Raw genomic sequence first — 22,947 nt, 5'->3', positions numbered from 1 at the left:
TGACCGTTACGGGGTTGACAATTTCATCTTAAATCAACCATAAATCCACTTGTTGTTCAAACATTTCTAGCCTGTCTATCTATGGGGTAACAGGGTTGATGCGATTTGTTCGACTCGCTCAGTTTTCCACCAGGAAACACCAGACAATGGCCATAAAGAGCAGAACCAGCTCACCTGCTTTTACATTATGATTTGATTATTAGATGTTCAATGTTCCAATTGGATTATTTTTAGAGTGTGCAAAGGGTGGCTATTTTGAAGAATCTCAAATATAAGATATATTTTGATTTTGTTGAACACTTTTTTGGTAACTACATGAATCTATATGTGTTATTTCATAGTTTTGATGTCTTCACTATTACTCTACAATGTAGAAAATAGTAAAAAAATCCTTGTCTGAGTAGGTGTTCTAAAACTTTTGACCGGTAGTGTATATGAATCACTAATCACATGAAATAAATAATAATCTTCAGAAATGACGTTCTCAAAACAGCATAATAACGAGGGCTTAACAATGAAGGTGAAAAATTTGAGAAATCATGGGGTTAAGCGGGTTAAAATCTTCCTAGAATTCACAGAGGGTTCACTGAGGGTCATGTCAAAATGCTGCATTTTGTCACTGTAGTAATAAGTCTTTACTCATAAACAAATCTGATTTATTGAATTCTCTATGTGGTCTAGATTAAGGGGACTTAATTTAATATAACAGGCTTTTAAAATGCAATATTGGTGCACAATTTCTACTTTAAATATCAAAGGGAAGCTAAAGGGACTCATTTTGTGGAATGACCCAGTACACACAATACAGGGATAATAGATTTCTTCCCCCAGCCCATTGTTAGTACTAAACCTGCATTTCTCTCTGGTAGTGCCTCAATATGCTGTCTTTGATACAAGCACTTCATTGTCTGTAACTGCAGAGCAGACCCAACCCTCCAGTTGTATTTCCTTTCTTTCTAAATTGCACAGTCTTGGCAGTTTCCACCTGTCTGGCTCTGGCTGCATTTCCTCATCCCTTCCACTCTATCTCCATCCATCCTCTCCTTCCCCTCTTTTTGTGTCAAACAAAGGGAACAACTCTCACAAGCACTGACGCAAACACACGCATGCATCAACGCACCCACGCAGACACGCAAACACACACATTTGTCAGACTATTGGCCATTTTGAGGAGAGATTGAAACCTCTGCTACACAGGAGGTTTGAATTTGTTCTCTCCCTTATGCCCCCCTCCCCCGCCACCCGTACTTCTAACTATACCACCTCTCTCAAAATCTATTTCTTTTTCGCCCACTAGGCACAAACCTCCCCAAAGCCTCACAGCTAATATGAAATCCAGGGGAGAAGCCTTTCAACTTAACACACAGCCCACTCATCCATTTCCCACCACTGCAGCCCTCTCCTCTAAGCATCCATCCCACTCATTCTTTTACACCCCTTCTGATTGATTTCGATTGGACAGGGTGATCTAGGAGCGAATGGTGCGTATCAAATATTTGTTCTCCCCCTATTGCTACTGCGTCTCTCTCTCTCTCTTCTCTCCCTCTCTTCTCTCTCTCCCTCCCTCCCACCCTGCCTCTCTCTATCTCTCTGTCTCACTCTGCCATTCTCAGCGGCACACCGCTCCTCTCCCCAACAAGAAAGCCTGTGCTTGCGGGCAAACGGCTATTGTCAGCAGAAATCCCCTAGAGATAGAGAGAGAAAAAAGCGAGGAGGAGATAGATAGAAAGAGTGAGGGAGTGAGAGACAGGCAAAGCAAAAAGAGAGGGAAAGACGGATCTTGTCGCAACCTGATCTGTTTCACCTGTCTTGTGCTTGTCTCCACCCTCCACCAGGTGTCTCCCATTTTTCCCGTTATCTCCTGTGGATTTATACCTGCGTTTTCTGTTTGTCTGTTGCCTGTTCGTCTTGTTTTGTCAGGTCTTACCAGCGTGTTTCCCGGTTCTCCTGTTCTCAAGTTTTTGTTTTCTAGTCTTCCTGGTTCAGACCTTTCTGCCTGTCCTGAGCCTGCCTGCCATCCTGTACCTGCCTGACTCTGACCTGCTTTAACAACCTCTGCCTGCCCTCGACCTGCCTTTTGCCTGCCCCTTTCGAATACTAAATATTCTGAGAATCAAACTGCCTCCTGTGTCTGCATCTGGGTCTCATCCTCGTGATAGATCTGACTCCATTTAATATTATAGTAAAACCAGGTGCAACCAAGTATTATTATTAACTAAGATCAAGAAATGGTCATGAGAAGCGAACGCAAAACGCAAGTATTATTTAAGAACTTTGTAAAAATGAATGATACCATTATACAAGGCAATAATGCTTAAGCTACAAAGCATTATGAGAGAGAGAGAAGAGAAGTCATAGCCTGAAAGGCCATGTCCCAAGAGTCCATGGGGTGGAGAGAGTATGTCACCAGCGCAGGTCAGGAACAAAGAAGAAAAAGGCAATGAATCTGATGCCCCTTTATAACATCTGAGCTGTTGACCAATGGCATTACTGTAAAGTTAACCTCCAATCAGATATCAGACCTACAGGATGTAAAGACAACAGAACATCTGCTTCTCAAAGGTGACACAAGAGGAGAGCAACACAGAGAAGGCTGAATTACTAAGACAACACAAAGGAAATCCTTGCATACAGTGTAGAGTCACTTTGAGAGCTGGGCCGCCCTACAAAAGGTATATGGTGTGATCGTAAACTACTAATTAAGAAAACTTAGGAGAGCAGATCCTAGAACAGAGTGAAAGAGAGAGGGAGAGAGAGAGCGAGAGAGAGAGAGAAAGAAAGAAAGGGAGGAAGAGGGAGAGGGGGAGAATGAGGATGAGGGAGAGAGAGAGCAGATCCTATACACTCAGAACAGCAATATACAGTATCTGTTCTGGGCTCTTTAATAAGGTGTAAATTGTGCTGAAGGCACCCCCCCCCCATTACCCGTATATTACACCTCTTGCTCCCTCCTTTGGGGAAACGGGAAGCTATTTATTAAGCGACTGGATATTTACAGAAGGAAAGGGTCGGCGGGGGAAACAGGGAAAGCTATTACAAGGGAAAGAGAGATGAGAAAATGCATGTGTTATTAGAGTTGTTTGTTATGCTGGGGTTTGCCTCAAACCACCTGCAATTGTGCATTATACATTAGACTCTAGTATAAGCTCCTCATTAACATTCCCCACCAAACCAGCAGGGCGATTTCATTACTGCATGCAGCTCCAACTTTAACACCCCATCTCCCTCATCACATCTCTGCCTCCCCCTCGCCGCACACTGCTATCTACATCAAACTGATCCCTCTCTCTCAGCCATCTAATTCCCTCCATTCTTCTACACCAATTCCCCCATAATTACCTAGTCTGAATATTCCCCATACATTTTGCCCGTGATTTGACTATTGGCTGTGTCTGAATAGCATGTAAAACATGTAAAACAACAGAATGACAAATCTGTCGTTCTGCCCCTGAACAGGCAGTTAACCCACTGTTCCTAGGCCGTCGTTGAAAATAAGAATTTGTTCTTAACTGACTTGCCTAGTTAAATAAAGGTAAACATTTTTTTTAAAGACTGCTGCAGTACTGTAGTAGCATCACTAGTTCTCTATTTTAAAAAGCGCATTCACACATAGGAGGACCCTGAACCGGGAAGAATCTACTTTCACCCTTCTCTCTCTCTCTCTCTCTCTCTCTCTCTCTCTCTCTCTCTCTCTCTGTCTCTCTCTCTCTCTCTCTCTGTCGCTCTCTCTCTGTCTCTCTCTGTCTCTCTCTCTCTCTCTCTCTCTCTCTGTCTCTCTCTGTCTCTCTCTCTCTCTCTCTCTCTCTCTGTCTCTCTCTGTCTCTCTCTCTCTCTGTCTCTCTCTCTCTCTCTCTCTGTCGCTCTCTCTCTGTCTCTCTCTGTCTCTCTCTCTCTCTCTCTCTCTCTCTGTCTCTCTCTCTCTCTCTCTCTCTCTCTGTCTCTCTCTGTCTCTCTCTCTCTGTCTCTCTCTCTCTCTCTCTCTTTCAGACTTTCCTCCCCCTAGTTCATTCCACTGACTGTAAAGGCTGGATTAGAATGCATGTCATTAATGTACGACAACCACCATGCTGTGCGGAAACAGACGTGTCGTTAGTCGCAACAGAAACAGATTTGACTCAACTGATTTTCTCTGATGGTCTGGAATAAGCTTGTGGCGCTGCTGTGCAGAACGGTGTGCGAGTGAGTAGAAAACCACATGGCATGCAAGTCATCTTTGGTGTCATTGGGTATTACTACGGCTGTGAGTATGATAATTGATCCGAATGATTGACACTGTAAAAAATACGGAAAGAGCAAGCTATGAGCATGTTATTTGGTCAAAACAAGCATCACTCACTGGCTGAATGTTGTATGCCAACAGGACAAACCTCTTGTCTGCAGACACATGGAACTTTGTGGTCGTCAGGTCCTGGAAACACGGAATGAACAATATATCAACAACATGCATACCTCCTAAAATGAAATGATACACGTGTCAGTAACTTACTTGGATCTCATATTAGCCTTAACCTTCAAGAACAACATCGCCTCGGGGCTCATATGGATAATGTCAGGGATTGCACTTGGAAAGCCATGGCCCTAGGTGCAGTATCCCTGCCTATATCATCCACTGAACGCTAAATACTTTTGTAGGATAGCAACAGAGATGATAAACTGGTGAGAGCCAGAGAGGAGACTTCTCCCCATCTTGACAACAGAACCCCGCGTAGCTCCTAGGCAATGACCCAGATAGGTTTTTCAGCATCGCTTTGCCAAACCAGGCACTCTTCAAAATGAGGCCCTTGCAAGAAAAATCTCTTTGAAGCCATATGTTGAGGGCTTCAACTGAACAGTGAGGGAACCAAATAGACCTCCTCTACATAGCTATATTAGAGTGAAAGTTACTACTGCTCTTTATTTTTTCTAAAACTACAAAAGTTTGAACAGTCATTCTGTATCCTCTCTCCATCTGGGAGGCCCTGTCAGTCTATTGAACGGTCCCATTTGTCTGGCTGTCTCTGTAAATGAGCCAATCAATAGTGGAATAAGTCTCCTCTATTGTAGGGCCCCAGGGCCGTAACGGGCCGTTACTCACCAGGGAGCTGTTGTCCAGCAGGGTAGCTGTGAGGTTGGAGTGGAGGCTGTAGGACAGGATATGGCCCTCTCTGGTTCTGAGAGCAACCTCATTCTCTGGAAGGGACAACACAGGTCCAAGGGAAATGTGAACCTTTTAGTTGGTTCACTCGATTACAACATGAATGGAAGTTTGCATAGGCTTCCCTACACATGTTGTATCTTGTTCCCCTCCTTCGGGGGGTATCAAGGTTTATCAAATCAAATTTTATTGGTCACATACACGTGTTTAGCAAATGTTATTGCGAGTGTATTGAAATTATTGTGCTTCTAGTTCCGACAGTGCAGCAATATCTAACATGTAATATCTAACAATTTCACAACAAAAACCTAATACACACAAATCTAAGTAAAAGAATGGATAAAAATATATAAATATATGGAATAGCAATTTCAGAGCGGCATAGACTAAGACGCAATAGATAGTATAGAATAGAATGCAGTATATACAAATGAGATGAGTAATGCAAGATACGTAAATATGATTCAAGTGACATTAAAGTTATTAAAGTATCTGGCACATAACTGTTGGTTATTTGTTCTTAAGTTTGACAGTAATATCTCACTAAATCTCCTGATACTGACATGAGTCAGCTGAGCTTTCAGATATCAAACAGGGGCAACGGGATAATCTGGGTTAGCTCAGATAGAGCTAGAAGCTCTTACCATTCAGCCAGGTCACACAGGGGTCGTGAACGGTATACTTCTCGTTCGCCAGATCCTCCATGGTGAAACGGGATTGCAGTAATAGATGAGACTCATCTTCCAGAAAGAGAGAGAGAGAGAGATAATATGACATTTGAAGTGTCTCTATTCCTGTGGAACTTTTGTGAGTGTAATGTTTATTGTTCACTTTTGTTTGTTATCTATTTAATTTGCTTTTGCAATGTAATCATATGTTTCCCATGGCAATAAAGCCCTTTGAATTGAATGTTGAGAGAGAGAGAGAAGGAATGAAAGGAATGTTTGTGTACACCATATCCACCCAGGAATGAACATGAAGCTTGCTCTATTTCACACAGTCCAATGCACAGCTGTTCCTGGACAATAGCCTCTTCTTAGCATAGCACTGGAGTCTCTGCTTTTGTCTGAGTGTCTTTTCAATGCAGAGGAACTTTGTGTTTATCTTCGTTGGCTTGTTTTGCCCTATAGGTAATGGTATTGTTGATATGTTTGTCTGATGGAAAGCCTTGTGAGTCCGTTCCCACTCCTCCTCCCACTGCATCCTCTCACCTCCTCTCTCTCTCCCTCCTTCCTCTATTCTTCCACTCTCCCCCTTCACTCCATCCCTTGCCTTTATTCCCTTCTGCTCACCCTCCTGCATTCAGATTCTCTCTTTCTTTTTTTTTTTAACCTTTCCTTCCCTCCCTATTCCTTCTCTTCTCTCTCTCACTCTGTGTGTCCTCTTACCAGGTGTGAGCATGATGACTGAGAGGATGACCAGCGATAGGACACCCACAATCACCACCATGGCGATCGCGATGCCCTTCCAATTCCGTGGTGGACCAGTAGAAGCATGCATGTCCTGCCAAGAGAAACACACACACATAGAAACACATGCACATACACAGTGATGAGCGTTGTGACACACACACACACACACACAGCTGAGGGAGAGAACATTAGTGCTGCTTCATTTCCGTAGTCTCACAGCGGGGTTTCTCTGTCAGACAAGCGGATCTGCTGTGCAGGCTACAGGGAGACTCTGGGGGAATAAAAGCTGCTCGAAGCCCTTCACTATGACAGCAATCTGTGTGATTTAGAGTGATTCTCCTTAAAGCAGAGTGAGAAAGTTTGCCAGTGAAAAGCTTGAAATTAATTGCAGACTATATTTTCTGTCATGGCGTAATTTCTCGATACTGACGCCTCATTTCACCTGTTACAGCTTTAATGGGGCATATGGTAGGGGTTGGGAGGAGGGGAGGGAGGGAGGGAGGGAGGGAGGGAGGGAGGGAGGGAGGGAGGGAGGGAGGGAGGGAGGGAGGGAGGGAGGGAGGGAGGGAGGGAGGGGGAGGGAGGGAGGGAGGGGGGGCGCACTTTCCATGAAAACTAGAAGACCAGGAGACAGTCTGCAAGAAAAGCATTTGTTGGAAACATCTGTATAGAAGTGTGTGGTGCAACATGATAAATCAAACAGACTTGACGGGAATTTAACAGAACGTTTAAGAACACAAGGTGAAACATAAATAAGATTGAGCATTACAGTACAAGAAACAGCTGCAATAGGAATATTATGTCTGTATATTTTCATCAGATGCTCCTTCGAGTTCTGCTAGAAAGAGAGAGCCATGGTATCAGCAATTAAAGATAACGGCAGACGAGCTACTCTATGATCCCTCAGAGTGTCTGCCTGTCTGAGACCGGACGCTGGAGCCCAATGCTCACTGATGTGTGAGAGCTCGATCACAGAGCAGCCATAAAGCTCGGCTTTCATTATGGCCGCCTGCCTCTGTAGCCTGGCCTTGTCCTTGGAGCCACAGAGCCACGGGCGGGCTGCTGTCCCCCATCACCATCACCTTCCTCCAGGCCTTGATGTGGCCTGGAAACAGCCATGCGGATCGCTAGTTGACAGATTGCTGATCCTCCATCCAGCCCTGTGTTACACCAACTGTCTCTGAACCGTCACTATACAGCAACTTTAGCACTCACACACACACTAATTTCTCCTTATGCAATGTACAATCCCCAATCTTGGTCACACATACTCAGAACCTGCCTGCATACCTGAAACATGTGTGGAATGTCTCACAATGGGAAAATGGGGAGATAACGAGGGGACAACTCCTATACCTTGACTGGTTGCCAGTATAGATTTGATTTTATTAGGATGCCCATTAGCCGATGCCAATGGCATCAGGTAGTCTTACTGGGGTCTGACACATACCAAAACACATCAACATGTAGTGTGCATCTATCAGTTACACATACAGTACATGTCAGTACTTACACACAACAAGTAGGTCACATGGGGGAGTGGTGTTGTGCCGTGAGTTGTTTCTTCATTTGGTTTGCTATTCACTTGCGCTACATGAGATGGAAGGGAGTTTCGTGCAATCATGGCTCTGTATAATATTGTACATTACCATGAATTTGTTCTGGACCTGGTGACTGTGAAAAGACCCCTGGTAGCATGTCTGGTGGGGTAAGTGTGTGTGTCAGGGCTGTGTGTAAATTAGACTATGCAAACCATTTGGAATTTCCAACACATTAATGTTTCTTATAAAAACAAGAAGTGATGCAGTCAATCTTTTCTCAATTCTTAACCAAGAGAGACTGGAATGCATAGTATTGATATCAGCCCTATAAAGAGCAAAATGTGCCCCTCTGTTCTGTGCCAGCTGCAGCTTAACTAGGTATTTCTTTGCAGCGCTTGACCATATAACTGGAAAATAATCAAGATAAGATAAAACTAGAGCCTGCAGGACTTGCTTAGTGGAGTGTGGTGTCAAAAAAGCAGAGCATCTCTTTACCGCAGACAGACCTCTCCTCATCTTTACAAGCATTGAGTCAACATGGTTTGACCATGGCAGTTTGCAATCTAAGGTAAGACAAAGTCATTTTGTCTCCTCAACTTGCTCAATAGCCACACCATTCATTGCCAGATTCAGATGAGGCCTGGGAATTGGGAAATGATTTGTACTAAATACAATGCTCTTAGTTTGACAGATGTTCAGGACCAGTTTATTACTGTTTATTACTTGCCACCGAGTCTAAAACCGACTGCAGCTCTTTGTTTAGGGTTGGACTGACTTCACTACAGTAGCTGTGGTTGCTGACACGTATAGGGTTGAATCGTCAGCATACATGGACACACAGCCAATGTCTTATCTTTATTAGATCATCCTGGCTCCGGTTTCATAACACATCCATATTAAAACCACTACTTGCTGGGCCAGTAGGGACAACCCCCACCACGGTCCAGAGAGATACCAAACCAATCCAGGCTGTAACACAACCGGCTGTGATTGGGAGTCCGATAGGGCGGCACACATTTGGCCCAGCGTTGTCCGGGTTTGGCCGGTGTAGGCCGCCATTGTAAATAAGAATTTGTTCTTAACTGACTTGCCTAGTTAAATAAAGGTTAATCATAATAAACTGATGTGCAGGCAAAGTCCTCCCAACCTCATCGACTGTGCTTGACTTGCTTCTTCTGGGAAGTATAAGAGTATCATGGCAAATACTGTCAGACTGGCCAATAGCTTCCACCCCCAGACCATCAGGCTGCTGAATAGCCACAAGTCAGCTAACTGCTCCCTCTGTCCCCTCTCTTGCCCCCTGGACTACCTCCCCCTCCCCCCATTGCTGCTCCCCCCATGGGTATTCTACATTTACCCTGTCCCCACCTCCCAAATGGACATTTATCTTTGCTACAGTTGTAAATGTGTATATATTATTATTACTATTACTATCTCATTCCCTTCTGTTTTTTTTACCTGCACTTTTGGAGCTTGGAGCATAAGAATTTCACTGTACCTTGCGATTACATCTGTGACCCTGTGCATGCGACTAAAAAACGAATCTAATCTAATCTAAAGCAGAAACGCACACACACACACACATACGCACACGCACGCACACACACACACACAAACACATGTCTCTAGCAGAGAATCTACTATAGACAGTGTTTTGATTTCAAAGTCCTTCCCTAATGTCTGCATACAACACTCTGCTAAAACATCCGCCCTAATGGGATGCACCGCGACGGGAGGCGTGGTGCATTAGACTACACTTCCAATTAAGGCTGCATGCACCGTTGTAAGAAGATAGAGAGGGAGAACCCTGTGCATGCTGGCTGGGGGAAGATGGAGTTTTGTCAAAGTTGTTGCAAAAGAGACACAGATAGAGGAGACAGGAAGAGAATCCCAAGTGTGGATACACACAGCCAACACAGTCTGGGTGGATTTCAGTGATGGTGATGCTAAATCTGAGGAATTGATGATCCAACACAGCACTGGCTGCCAGAAGAGGTGGACAGATGAGGGATTAGGTCCTGTCAGTGAGCAACCTGCTCAGGCTTGATGTTAATATCAACAGCAGGCACACTTTCTGCTGACCCAGAAAAGATCCTCATGAAATGAAAATAAATGAATCCTGTTTAACACACTCCTCAGTGAGCCATCCATCCGAAAGAGAGTCGAGAGGAGCCTCCAGATAAAGCTTTGATGAAGCTGTCAGTCAAACCGACACACGGGGAATCTACTGCTATGCAAAATATAGATTTGTAAGGGCAACCGACCATGGATCTCTTGGGGAGAGCACCTTGCGAGAGTCCTCCACAAACATTTCCAGTGCTGACTAAGTTCATTGCATCAGTGAGAGGTAACAAAGCTCCACTCCCAACATGGCAAACAGACAGAACAGATCAAGGGAATTACCCTCAACAAAATGAGATGATTGATACCGTGTGCAGCTGAACAAGGTCCAGTGGGAAACAATTAATAGAAAGAAAGCAACCCGTAAAAGGGACTTTTAGATGGACGGACCACTGCAGAGCGTCCCTCCCCGCAAAATATAACAACTTGTGGAATCACGGGACATATACCCCAACCCCTTCACTGAGAAACACAACTAACGATTACAGGTAACAGCCTCTTCTTTAAATGAAACACATGCTGTATGTACATTGTAATAAATTCATTGTATTGATTGGCTACAGACTCAATAAAAGAAACCACACAAAATACAATGACTTACTAAATTTGCTCCCAATGCACCAGAGCTAGTTGGTGGGAGATTCCATATGGCTGTTAAAAATTCATGAATTAGACTCTGGGGGGGATCTCCTTAACTCCTTGTCGGTCTTTCATTGGAACAGGTGGTGAACATACCATAATAAATCATCTGAAGCAGAATCACACAACTTGTGAAGCTACTATTGACATGTTTTTTTTTTTTACCTTTATTTAACTAGGCAAGTCAGTTAATGGCAAATCAGTCAATGACGGCCTTGGAAAAGTGGGTTAACTGCCTTGTTCAGGGGCAGAACGACAGCTCGGGGATTCGATCTTACAACCTTTCGGTTACTAATCCAACGCTCTTAACCCCTAGGCTACGCTGCCGCTGACTCTCATCTACATATGGTCATTTCCATGTAAAAGTTCATAGGACTGTATCAAATTTTGCGTCAAATGAAAGCTAAGACTGTATATTTTGGGGAGATTAAGGCATAGATTCCCTTTTTCAACCATTTTCCATCCCCCCAAAAAATTGTCATAGGTAAAGGCTTTGGTATCTGGATAAACAGGTGGAAAAGGGGTCTTAGAAAACATCTACCGAGAAAAGTCTTAAAAGGTATAAGAAATACATCAAAACAAAATGATATTGACGTAAAGACGTTTATATTTAGTTTCTGAGAAATTGTTGACCTTCTGTAAATTGAAGAAATATTTCCTTGTGCTTTGTAATTCTGTTACCAAAAACACACACCTCTTTATGATGTTTTCAAATGTCTCTCCCTCATGAGGAGGGAGGATAGTGAAAGTTCACAGAAGTAACAAGTAAAGGTAGACCTATCAATTAGTTATAGGGATTTTACTGATATACATTTTCTTTATGAATTAGTAAATTATTTAAACTCCTAATTCCATTACCAAATTGGTAATGGAATTACCAAAATATCATTAACGAAATTACTGCAACTGAATTGGCTACAATGGGAAATCATAATAGTCACAAACCACAGTTGGGTCACCTGCTACTGTCCTCCCTTCCACTGGCATTCTGTTAAGTTCAGCTCAGAATTGTTTTCTTTGTCTTTCTGTTATCTGGTGGTCAAACCAAGAGTGTTAAAACAGTCTGGAAAACCCCTCCCTCTCCCTCTCCAGTTAATATCAACTTTCCCAGCTCTTACTGGGAGAGTTGAAATTTGGTCATTCCACCCTGGCCTTGATGTTAATGTCCATAAATGGACCGAACTGGACCAAATCTGAACCTAGCATAGTTTGAATAGCACAGTACAGGGCAGTCCAGTACAGTACAGTGAGTAGAGTACAGTAGAACACAGTAGAATACAGTACATTACAGTATAGTGAGTAGAGCACAGTAAAGTACAGTACAATACAGTACAGTGAGCAGAGGGTGGGGACAGATCTTTTTCCCATCATATTTTGGTGGGTCATAGAGAAAAAAATCACTGTTTTATAGCTCATCTCATGCTATTGTTCACATTTTGCCATGAGGCTTAGACAAAATGTTGCTGTCTTAAAGCTAATTTCCTGCTGCTCTACACAACTTTCACGAGGCTGAGAGAAAATTATGCCGTTTTAAAGCGTATTTCTTGCAATTCTACACATTTTGCTATCATATGCTGCTTTCTGGGGGCAATCAATATTTACTTTCTTGCTTGCCTCACATCCTAAAGGGTTGTAGGTGGTGGGCTATGGATGTGGGGTTGAGGAGGCTGACAAATTTGCCCGTTGGGATAATACCACATAATGCAGCACTTGCCTCATTCACATGGAACAGACACACTGCTTTAGCCTCCTCTGCTGCGAGGCATTCTCCTTTCCCTTTCATGCATCCCACCAAGCATTATAAAATGACTGTACAAAAGGGCTCTGGGTGGGTACTGTATGACTGCTGCCCCCCCGACTACTCCTCCTCATTGTCGTGTCTGCCTTGGGGAGAATGGGGTGTGATGTCACTGTAAAGCATGGGCGAGAGGAGAGATGAGATATGAGAGAGATGTGCGTGTCCTTTCAGATCCTGATGCAGGCACACACGACTGATAAATACAGCCTGAATGTTCTGTTTCCCCAAACCCATCACAGATAAGAGCTCCCTATCTGTCTACAGAAGTGTGAAATCTGTGAAGACAGAAGCAAGCACTGAGGTGCAGGAGCTACATGAATTGCTTTGCTGTGTAAAATAAAAGGCATTGATTGGGACTGGGCCATAGCACAGAGAGACATTAGCCTGGGAAACGATAAGGGATATGGATACGCTGACTAGTGTTTGTGGCTTCCTTGTTTAAGCTACAAAATTGAAGGGATTTATTCTAAATTGAGGGGATATGTAAAAAAAAATCCAAACTGGCTACTTCAGACAGAAAATACATATAATGTATATTCACTTATTTACATGTCACACACTATGAAACATACCAATACAACCTAATACAGCACTGATTAAAAACATTTTTGTTCACAGTCTGACACATGATTGGTCAGCCATATGCATTAGTGCAGCTCTGAACTGAAATGCTGCCATGGTTCAATTGCTGCTGTCACTGAGAAGGTGATGGGTGATGTATATTATTAGTTAGACAATTTGTCAAGGCTATAAAGTATTGCTGTACTCGAGATGAAAAGCATACAGAAACAGACTAACTAATCTCCAGGGGCATTGTAATTCTCAGAGAATTAATTAAAAAAAATGTTTGAAGCGATCAGCAACTGTCCACAAAGATGCAACCGACTACCGTCACATGTTGTGACTGACATTTCTTGGTGTCAGCAATTCTGCGACCTATTGACAGCCTGCAAGTAGGGCTTCATAGCATGCAAAAACTGTTGCAACTTCTTACTTCTCTGTTTGGATAGGCTCACAGAACTGCTGAATGGGTATGTAGTGGACAATTCATTACAAAAGGGCAAAGAAATATGACATTAAAATCAGTGGCAAAAAAAGTATGAAATGTAAAATGCAGAAAAACATAGGGTCTGGCGATAAATAATAGGCTACTTTGATATTCAGATTTTACATCAATTTAATTGAGTGGGTAGATTGCTTATACACGTTATACAATTAGGCTACAGAATAAAATTGATTGTCCATCCATCCCCTACTCATTCACACTCTGTGATTGCAGAGCTCTCTTTATCAGCATGCAGTATAAATATATAATAACGTAAGATCCTCCCCTTTGGCATTGGTAATTCGGTCATGATTTCACTTCAGATTACGCTACAACTGAACAGGCATGTTAGATCTATTCACAAAACAAACATAAATATATCAATCGCGATAACCGCAACGGGAATGTATGAGGTGTATTCAAATCTACATAATTTAACTGTGTCAGCTTAACAAAAAAGTCACCACATTAAATCAGTTTGCGATAGAAGAGACGAATGCTGATATGTTTTGGGCTACAATGCACGACCACTGCAGTCAGAGCAGTCAGAGCACAGAAGCTTGTTCAGGAAATGGCAGTATGAATTACATATTTAAAGTATGAATGAAAGATTAAAACGCAAAAACAGATACTTATCGATAATCAACTCATGTTGATTTAAATGAAAGACGCGGACTGGTCACAACAGAGAAATACTAACAGGCGCATTTACAACAGTAGCTAAAAACACATACGCGCACAATCACGCACACGCGCAACTTCAACGTTTATGCATGCTTATCAGAGAGCTGCATCAATGATATTTACACAGATACAGCTCAATGATATTTGACAACAAACATAAATCGTGGAAGCAACTTAAAAATAATGAAACTATTCAGTAAGCCATTTACCAGGTCCGTGGTCATGTTCTGTTGAGTAGTGGCAATCATCTTTGCTGTCTTCAACAAGCGTCTTCCTAGAATTAAATCGTGCTCCTTTAGCGTTTGGTCTGCATGCATGCGTTGTTCGCACGTTGTCCAAGTGAAAACATTGATCTCTCTCTCTCGATCTCTCTCTCTCTCTCTCTCTCTCTCTCTCTATCTCTCTCTCTCTGAGGGAGGAAGAGTTTTGTGTGTGTGTGTGTGTGTGTGTGTTGTCCTGTATATGGTCATTTGAAAATTACTCACTGATTTTCCACCCATACCACTGATTAGCTCAGAAATTAATCAAGACACGGTCAAAACCTCTGTCTCAGCAACATTTCATGGTCATACCCACTTGCCCAGTGGGTAAGTATAACATGCCAATAATTATCATAATAATCATCATCATTAAAACGTAATATTGATTATTGTGGATTTTCCCAAATTTTCATTCATATTTGCCACATTTTATTTAGGCTACTGTTGCTTGCAGGACTGTCTGATCCAGGATCAGAGCTAAGAGGTAACCGTTTTATGGGGCTGCTGGCCCCTATACGCGTTGACGTACAGCTACGTGAAGAACGTCAGTTGATATTCATTGGCTAGTGGGTACATTTGAAATTAAACGTGCCTATTTTATTTGAATACACACTTCCAGGAGCTGAGCTTGAGATGATCCGAACAAAAGAATAACACACTTGCTTATCCAGTGCCAAAAGAGAGGTCAAAACATTTGGCTGTTTTGTCTGCCTTATTTCATTACTCAGAGTGGTGGACTCAGCAAGCGGTATGTAATTGTAACGTTAGTTATTCTATTAACGTTAGCATGCTAGCTAGCTGTAGTTTTTTGAATCATAGTTACATCACTAACAATGTTGGCTAGCCTAGCTAAATCTACTGTTGCTTGCTAAATTAGCTAAATGTTTTGTATGTGCGAGTAAACTTTTTTAAAAATGACAATCAACATGTTTACTCAAATCTTCAACGTTAGTTCGGTTACTATGATGAATAGAGGAATAGTAATGGCGTCTTTTTAGGCACTAACGCCGTCATGGTTCGTTGGACAAAAATGTGTGCGTTTTGAATAAATGCCGAAAATAAGGTATGTGGCTAACACAGGCTTAGGAGATCTTACACGTTTTTGTTCTATGAGATAATCTTCTAACCTCCCCTTTTTGTGAAATGTGATTATTTTATATAATCAACAAAAAAAAGCACAGGCTCAATAATTCATAACGGTAATTTTAACTGACTGATGTAATCTCATAAAACGCAACGTAAAATCTTCTAAGGCTGTGTTAACCTCGGACCTTGTATTCGGAGTTTAGCCAAAACCGTATTCTAGTTAATTAAAACAAGATTCTTTCCTCATAGAAATGGCTGACCGAACCAGAGGTAAATCCTTTTCGGTTTATAGGACTAACGTTACAAGCTCTGATTAGGGTTCACCAGCAGACAATTGTGCTGAAACAATTAGCTTGGGGATGATGTTATTCAATATTGACATTTTATATTTGAGCCTCATAGAAGTTCATGATCAGTATTGGTTTCTATGTGCCTTTTATTTTTCCTAGAAGATGGACACTGCTGTGATGAACCTACACAGCTTGTTTGGCAATCTGAGGTCTCATGTAGACATACTCAATGAGAGCATTGAGCCCCGTAAGTAATTCTGTTTAATTTGATTTGACAAGGAGATTAATAATATAGACAATGGATAAGATGTATTTAAAGCTAACACACATTATTGTACAACTTCCCTTATCAGAGTTCATCCAGATGGCCCTCAACTTTGAGGACTGCCGTCGTAGATGGCTCAGGCTTGAACGGGACCTGGGGTCCTGCAAGGAAGTGCTTTCCAAGGCAGAAACTGAGAGGGGAGCCCTGGAAGTCAAACTCAAGCATGCTCGAAATCAAGTCGACGTGGAGATCCGCCGCCGCCAGAAGGCAGAAGCTGACTGTGATAAGTTGGTGTGTATGCACAGACAAAGTCTATCTTCATATTCTCACACTCTTCTACACTCTTCTCCCAATAAACTGTCAAATGGCTTCATACGACTCCTCTCACCTCCGCTCTCCCTGTGTTACAGGACCGCCAGATCCAGCTGATTCGTGAGCTTCTGATCACCGAGGGCTCCAGCAATAGCATCCAGCTGAATGAAGAGCAGCGTTCTGCTCTGGCCTTCCTTAACGCTCGTTCTCAGGCGGCACCAGCCAACCTTAACACCAGCCGAAGGTAAGGACCCACTTCTCGTGCCTTGCTCCTGTTCATGAGTTGGAAAGCTTACCAATGCATTTTCTATTAACATATCAACATCTGAAAAGTTACACTATTTAATTTGGTTGTTTTCCATAGATTGAAGACCATAGATGAGTCTGCCTCCATTTCATCAGACATCAGCTATGATAAAACGGATGACTCTCTGGTAAGTTTATATATTTGTCTTGTCTAAATGCTTACGCCTCTGAATCAAGTATATTACTCATCCAAACCTTTAGCTTGGAGAATGGCTAAAGCAATTCATAATATAATTGAGATGATAAGTTGGCATATTTTGCAATAATGAACCTGGTCTGTTTGTTTGATAAACCATTCCAGGACTGGGACTCATCCATCGTGAGAACTGTGCGATTGAAGAAACGTGAAAAGAGGGTAAGCAGTTCATTGGAATTATTTATTGAATGTGTAAATGAAGGGTGCGGTGGTGTATTTGTTATTAACATGTTTGACATCTTCATTACAGCGTTCTGCCTCAAGAAATTTCATTGATGGTCCCCCATGTGCTTCCAAAAGGTCTCGATCAACAGGCAGAACTTCTGAAAAGGTAAAGGTTTCATTTCTGTAAATATGCCCATTGTCCAAAAACATCTGAAACCCTTTAAAGGGTATCTTAAAAAGACAGATGTCACACACTTTATTTTTTAATGCAAATATATATTTTTTTACTAGCATTGACTTTGCTGATAACTATTTTTATTTAAGAAATTACTTACTACGACTGTTGTGCTTGTTTCACTTAGCTATCTTATTGTGAAATTTCATTTTCAACTTCATATTAATAATCTCTAGCACTACTTGAACATCAACATATGAAAATGGTGCGTTTTGTAGTTAAAAAGACAAGTGTTTCCAATGCACTTCAACCAATTAGTAGGAAATGCTTACTCATTGGTTAAAATCACATGATGTACACAGATTTCATTAGAAACGCTTATCTTCCTGTCTTTCTTTTTTTTACTACCAAACATAAGAATGCACCATTTTCACACATGTTGCTGTTGGGGTGGTGCTATGATGAAATTTCTCTTTTAAGATGAATGTGCTAACTGCAAGTCTGGATACGAGCATCTGCTAAATGAATCAAATGTAGGTAACTGAGAGCGGTTACTCATTATACGGTTGAGTTTTAAAGTGATTTGACTGATCTGTTTAATGGCTGTAGGGAAATGAGTCTCTTGTGGCCAAGACTACAGTGACCGTGCCTGCTAACGGAGGTCCCATCGAAGCCGTCTCTACTATTGAGTCAGTTCCCTACTGGACTCGGAGCAGGAGAAAGACTGGTGACAGCTCTTAATCATTTACTGTTTATTTGGTCAACTTTAAAATGGAAGATGGTATTTTTATGTCGACGCATGATATATTTATTTGGGAAGCAGCACGCAGCGGGACTGTATTAGTTTATCCTTGACAATGTGACATGTTCATAACTGCTTTGTCAGAGCAGTATTTGACCTCTCTCGCTCCTACTTGTTCAGCTACACAGGAGTGGGACTCTGAGTCAGTAAAGTCTGAGGATGTCATGTTCAAACAGCCCAGCAGGCCTCAGGAACCAAGCACGCCCCAGGGCAACGGGGGTGTCCGTTTGCACGAGTTTGTCTCCAAAACGGTAGGAATGTCATTTTGTTTTCAGTCAGAGAGCGTTATCACATGGGTGAATTTAGAAAGGCTATTTTATTGAATTAGCTTTTGTAATAAAAATGTGTTGCTTTGGTTCTTATTTTCAGGTTAAAATGACAAGTTATGGTTTGTGCAAACTTGTACCACGCTTTGTTTTACCTCACGCACAGGTTATCAAGCCAGAGTCATGTGTACCTTGTGGCAAGAGGATCAAGTTCGGAAAGATCTCCTTGAAGTGTCGTGACTGCAGAGTGGTCACCCACCCAGAGTGTCGTGAACGCTGTCCCCTGCCATGTATCCCCAGCCTGAGTGGCACTCCTGTCAAAATCGGACAGGTACAGGATTGTTTCTTGTGAATTCTCAGCTTGTATTCATATACTCAAACAATACGTTCATTCTGATACATGCAACTTGTCTGTCTTCAAATATCTCGTGATTTCAGTGTAGTCTAATGGGATAACCATTCCCTCTTAAATGTATTACCGATCCCAGGGTACGCTTACAGACTACGTCTCCCATGTCCAATCTCCCATGATTCCCTCTTTGGTGGTGCACTGCGTCAATGAGATTGAGCAGAGGGGCCTACATGAGGTGAGTTGTCATCTCCAGTCTGTTTAAAAAATATTTTAAAAATAGAGCCTCACACCGAGCTGTATAATTGTTTTTGTTTTTTTAAGCTTGGTTTATACAGTAGTAATATAGTGTGAAACACAGTAAATAGTTTGAAGCTATCTATGATTGAGCCCAGTTTCACCATGCTCTTTTCTCTCCCAGACCGGCCTCTATCGGCTGTCCGGTTCAGACCGCACGGTCAAGGAACTGAAGGAGAAGTTCCTGCGTGGGAAGACTGTCCCGCTGCTCAGCAAGGTGGATGATATCCACTGCGTCACTGGGCTCCTCAAGGACTTCCTCAGGAACCTCAAAGAGCCCCTCCTCACCTTCCGCCTCAACCACACCTTCATGGAGGCTGCAGGTTGGTGTTGGCCCTTAAGCGATAAAACAATAACTTTATCACTCTGTGGTTGGTTTGGCCAGTGGTAGACTGGATAAAGGTGTCTTTTAGTTGCTTTGCATAGCCATTTTGTCCTTGGGCACACTAAATGTTTTGGTTAGTAATACAGTTAAGTGTTCCTTTGTGATGTTCTTGGTCACCAATAAATGTAGTTACTAAGTCCCTGCAATGTTAACTTCTTCATCTGGACTAAAACCAATAATAATCCATGTCTACAACTCAACTTCTGTGCTCTCTACTGACGTTTCACTTTGTCCTCAGAGCTGGCGGATGAGGATAACAGCATTGCCCTGATGTACCAGACAATCAGTGACCTGCCACAGGCTAACAGGGACACCCTGGCCTTCTTGGCCATTCATCTTCAGAGGTTAGCATCTGCTGTGCAGCTCTCCTTACTCATTTTAAATGTAATTGTTGCTCCCTATCATTGACCCTTTGAGCTTTGTTGCTTGTTTTCCCCCTTGATAAATGGGCTCCTATTGCCCAACATTCATTCTCTTTCAGGGTTGCACAAAGCCTGGACACTAAGATGGACATCACCAACCTGGCTCGGGTGTTTGGGCCAACTATTGTTGGCCATGCAGTGCCTGACCCAGAGCCTGTGACAATCCTGCAGGACACCAAACGCCAGCCCAAGGTAACTCATTACAGCAACAGTCTTGGTTTAATTAACTTGCAGTAAAAATACCATGGTTACATTTTAACGTCTAATTATTTTAAGTCTTGCAAGTTGTTTGATCTGTTTTGCTCCTTGAAAGAGGATGTGGCAATATGCTGTAATTCTTCAGGAAAAAACAGAAGCTAATGCTTTTCTATTATTACCCAGGTTATTGAGCGTCTGCTGGGCCTGCCGGTGGAGTACTGGAGCCAGTTCATGATGGTGGACCATGACCAGCCGCACCCTGATCACATGATTATCGAGAACAATAACTGTTATACCCCTGACCACAAAGGTGAGCCTAGTCAAGCATTATCTCAGCAACCCCGTACCAAATCCCACGCGAGTGCCTGCCTCTGGCCAGGTCCTCCATTTAGGTTCATGTGTTATTATATTGACAATTTATGAAAATATGTTATATTTAAAAATAAATGCAAATCAGTTGGTTACCAACTGGGGTAATGTGACTCATGTTGACTGTGTGTATTGATATTGTTCCAGTGAGCATGCTGGGTCCTCTCACCACCCCAGAGCACCACCAAATGAACAAAACCCCGTCCTCCAGCTCTCTGGGTCAACGCATGAGGTCCACCCTGAGCAAGACTACACCCAAGTAAGCGCTCTGTCCTGTCATGCATTTTACTTATTAATTTTACTTATACACTGCAATGTGTATGTAGTTCCTGGCTGAAGGACTTGGGTTTTCACTAGTCTCAATGCAAATGCCATTTTTCAACAAAACAGACAGCCTTAAGTTAATGTAGATGACCTCTGAATAAGTTCTTTCACCAAGTTCATAATTGGTTCCCTTTTAACGTTGGCTTCATTTGACTAATGCTAATACTACTTTTTTTTTGTGTAACTTTCAGGTTTGGGAGTAAGAGCAAGTCTGTCGTGGGAGTGGGAATCACCAGTCGCCAAGGAAACTTTTTTGCATCTCCGCTCCTCAAGTAATCCAAAGCCGCTGCAGAGCAGCTCTGTTCAATACCTAGCAGTAGATAGGTTTTATTTTACACGATTGAGACAGTAATGGTTCCACAGATGTTTTATATTTTTAAATGGTAGGATTTGTCTTTTTTACGTGTGCAAAAAAATATATATTTTTCCAATCAAAAGGGAGGGTCTCTTTGGAGCTCAGTTTTTTTAAAAGTTGGCTCTGAATCAAGATGCTTTCTGTTGATTTCACATCACCTCTGGCAATGACATGTACTAGGTTTGTAGATACAATTTAAGGTTTTTCTTCAGTATCCTGTGATTTATTTACAAAGAAACATTTGAACATTGGTTGCGAATGTGCGTGTCTGAATTTAGGCTGTTGGAAAAAGGGCTGTTCTTATATGAATATCTAACATGCAATTTGCGGATCACCAGTTAGAAAACAACTTTGCATAGAGCTTTTTATGACGGGCTTGAATGGAGTTGGCACTGCGGGTGGCATTATATTTCTGTTTTTTCCCCCCCTGTATTTGTATAATCACTTTTGAAAGGTCTACATGCTTTAGCAGTTTGATCGTACATGTTTAACTCCATTTGTCTTTTACATACTCAAGACTAGCCACAGTATGGCAATACTAATATGATGCAGTGTTCTTTAGCTATAATTATCTAACAGAGGTAACCAAGTAGCTGTATGCTTGGTGAGTCCAAGTACATTTTGCCATTTATTCATACAACTTGATTATACGTTTTACTTCTTAACTTAATTTTTTAAATTTTTAAGTGTTACCTTTTAACTAGGTAAGTCAGTTAAGAACAAATTCTTATTTACAATGACGGCCAAACCCGGACGACGCTGGGCCAATTGTGCGCCGGCCTATTGGACTCCTAATCACGGCCGGTTCTGATACAACTTAACTTAGGTTTAACATTTCACCGTTTCACTTTTCGGAGCGTTCTATAATATAGCTTATACTACACACTCATGACCATCTTTGTTTGCACAATGGAAGGTTGGTTCTGGCTATAATGTTCTGTGCCCCTAGTGGCCTAGAACGCTGCATTGCGTAACTGAGAATCTGTGTGTAGAAATGGGGGCATTTCAACAAGAATGTAACATTTCCTTTGATCAAAGCTTTTTCTGGTCAATTTGTTTTGTTCAAGTACATGCTGTATGATCTGTGATTTGTAAAAACAGTATACAGTACATTTAAACTGGTCTCTCGTTACCTTTCATTGTTGCTGCACTAACTTAAAAAAATACAGGAAATGCTTGAGGGCTACAAAGTATTGAAAGCAGGTGCGGTTCCTGAGTTAAAGAAGCAATTAACATCCCATGTATGAAAATGCTGATCAGGCTGTTATTTTGGCTACCATGGCTATGCCCCTATAGGATGACGATGCCACCATCCACAGGGCACGAATAGTCACTGAATGGTTTGATGAGCATGAAAACAATGTATGCCATATCAACCACCAGACCTCTACCCAATTGAACACTTATGGGAGATTCTGGAGCAGAGCCTGAGACTGCACTTTCCACCACCATCAATGAATCACCAAATTATGGAATTTGTGGAAGAATAGTGTTGCCTCCAAGTTTCAGACAGTGATAAAATCTATACCAGGGTGCATTGAAGCTGTTCTTGCCTAACACCCTATTAAGACACTTGGTGTTTCCTTAATTTTGTCAGTTACATGTAGAAGAATGTAGATAATTCAGAATATTGTTGTAGTCAGGTCATTACTCAAGTTGTGTTCTCACTTCCTCTAAACAGTTTATTTTTGCTCAGAAGTGCAAGGAATAACAGTCCTTGCTTATCTTCCAAAGCAGACTAGACTGAGTAG

General features: G+C 42.1%; 2 protein-coding genes across 3 annotated transcripts in view; one reads left to right on the top strand and one right to left on the bottom strand.

The window, feature by feature from the left end:
• LOC112221839 (inactive dipeptidyl peptidase 10) overlaps positions 1-14,881 on the bottom strand; it is a 35,516-nt gene extending 20,635 nt beyond the window's left edge. Inside the window, exons 1-5 of the mRNA XM_024384215.2 lie at positions 14,584-14,881; positions 6,523-6,637; positions 5,779-5,874; positions 5,075-5,169; positions 4,337-4,408 (exon numbers count right to left, since the gene is read on the bottom strand). Coding sequence (XP_024239983.1) covers positions 4,337-4,408; positions 5,075-5,169; positions 5,779-5,874; positions 6,523-6,637; positions 14,584-14,691 — 486 coding nt within the window. The 5' untranslated portion in view covers positions 14,692-14,881. The remainder of the gene's footprint in view (positions 1-4,336; positions 4,409-5,074; positions 5,170-5,778; positions 5,875-6,522; positions 6,638-14,583) is intronic.
• A 320-nt stretch (positions 14,882-15,201) lies between these two features.
• Positions 15,202-22,317, top strand: racgap1 (Rac GTPase activating protein 1). Of its 2 annotated transcripts, XM_024384211.2 has the most exons (18): positions 15,202-15,382; positions 15,970-15,990; positions 16,170-16,257; positions 16,364-16,566; positions 16,686-16,831; positions 16,952-17,021; positions 17,195-17,248; positions 17,340-17,420; positions 18,039-18,156; positions 18,352-18,482; positions 18,664-18,828; positions 18,986-19,084; positions 19,268-19,466; positions 19,767-19,872; positions 20,010-20,142; positions 20,332-20,458; positions 20,665-20,776; positions 21,033-22,317. In XM_024384211.2, the coding sequence occupies exons 3-18, from the start codon at positions 16,173-16,175 to the stop codon at positions 21,115-21,117; spliced, it is 1,914 nt and encodes a 637-aa protein (XP_024239979.1). In that variant the 5' UTR covers positions 15,202-15,382; positions 15,970-15,990; positions 16,170-16,172; the 3' UTR covers positions 21,118-22,317. The 2 variants fall into 2 exon arrangements, with proteins under 2 accessions (XP_024239979.1, XP_024239978.1); XM_024384210.2 differs by lacking the exon at positions 15,970-15,990.
• Positions 22,318-22,947: the final 630 nt, after the last annotated feature.

Source organism: Oncorhynchus tshawytscha, linkage group LG22, assembly GCF_018296145.1.
Source record: "Oncorhynchus tshawytscha isolate Ot180627B linkage group LG22, Otsh_v2.0, whole genome shotgun sequence".
NCBI classification, from domain to species: Eukaryota; Metazoa; Chordata; class Actinopteri; order Salmoniformes; family Salmonidae; genus Oncorhynchus; species Oncorhynchus tshawytscha.
This window is presented reverse-complemented; position numbering and strand designations above follow the sequence as displayed.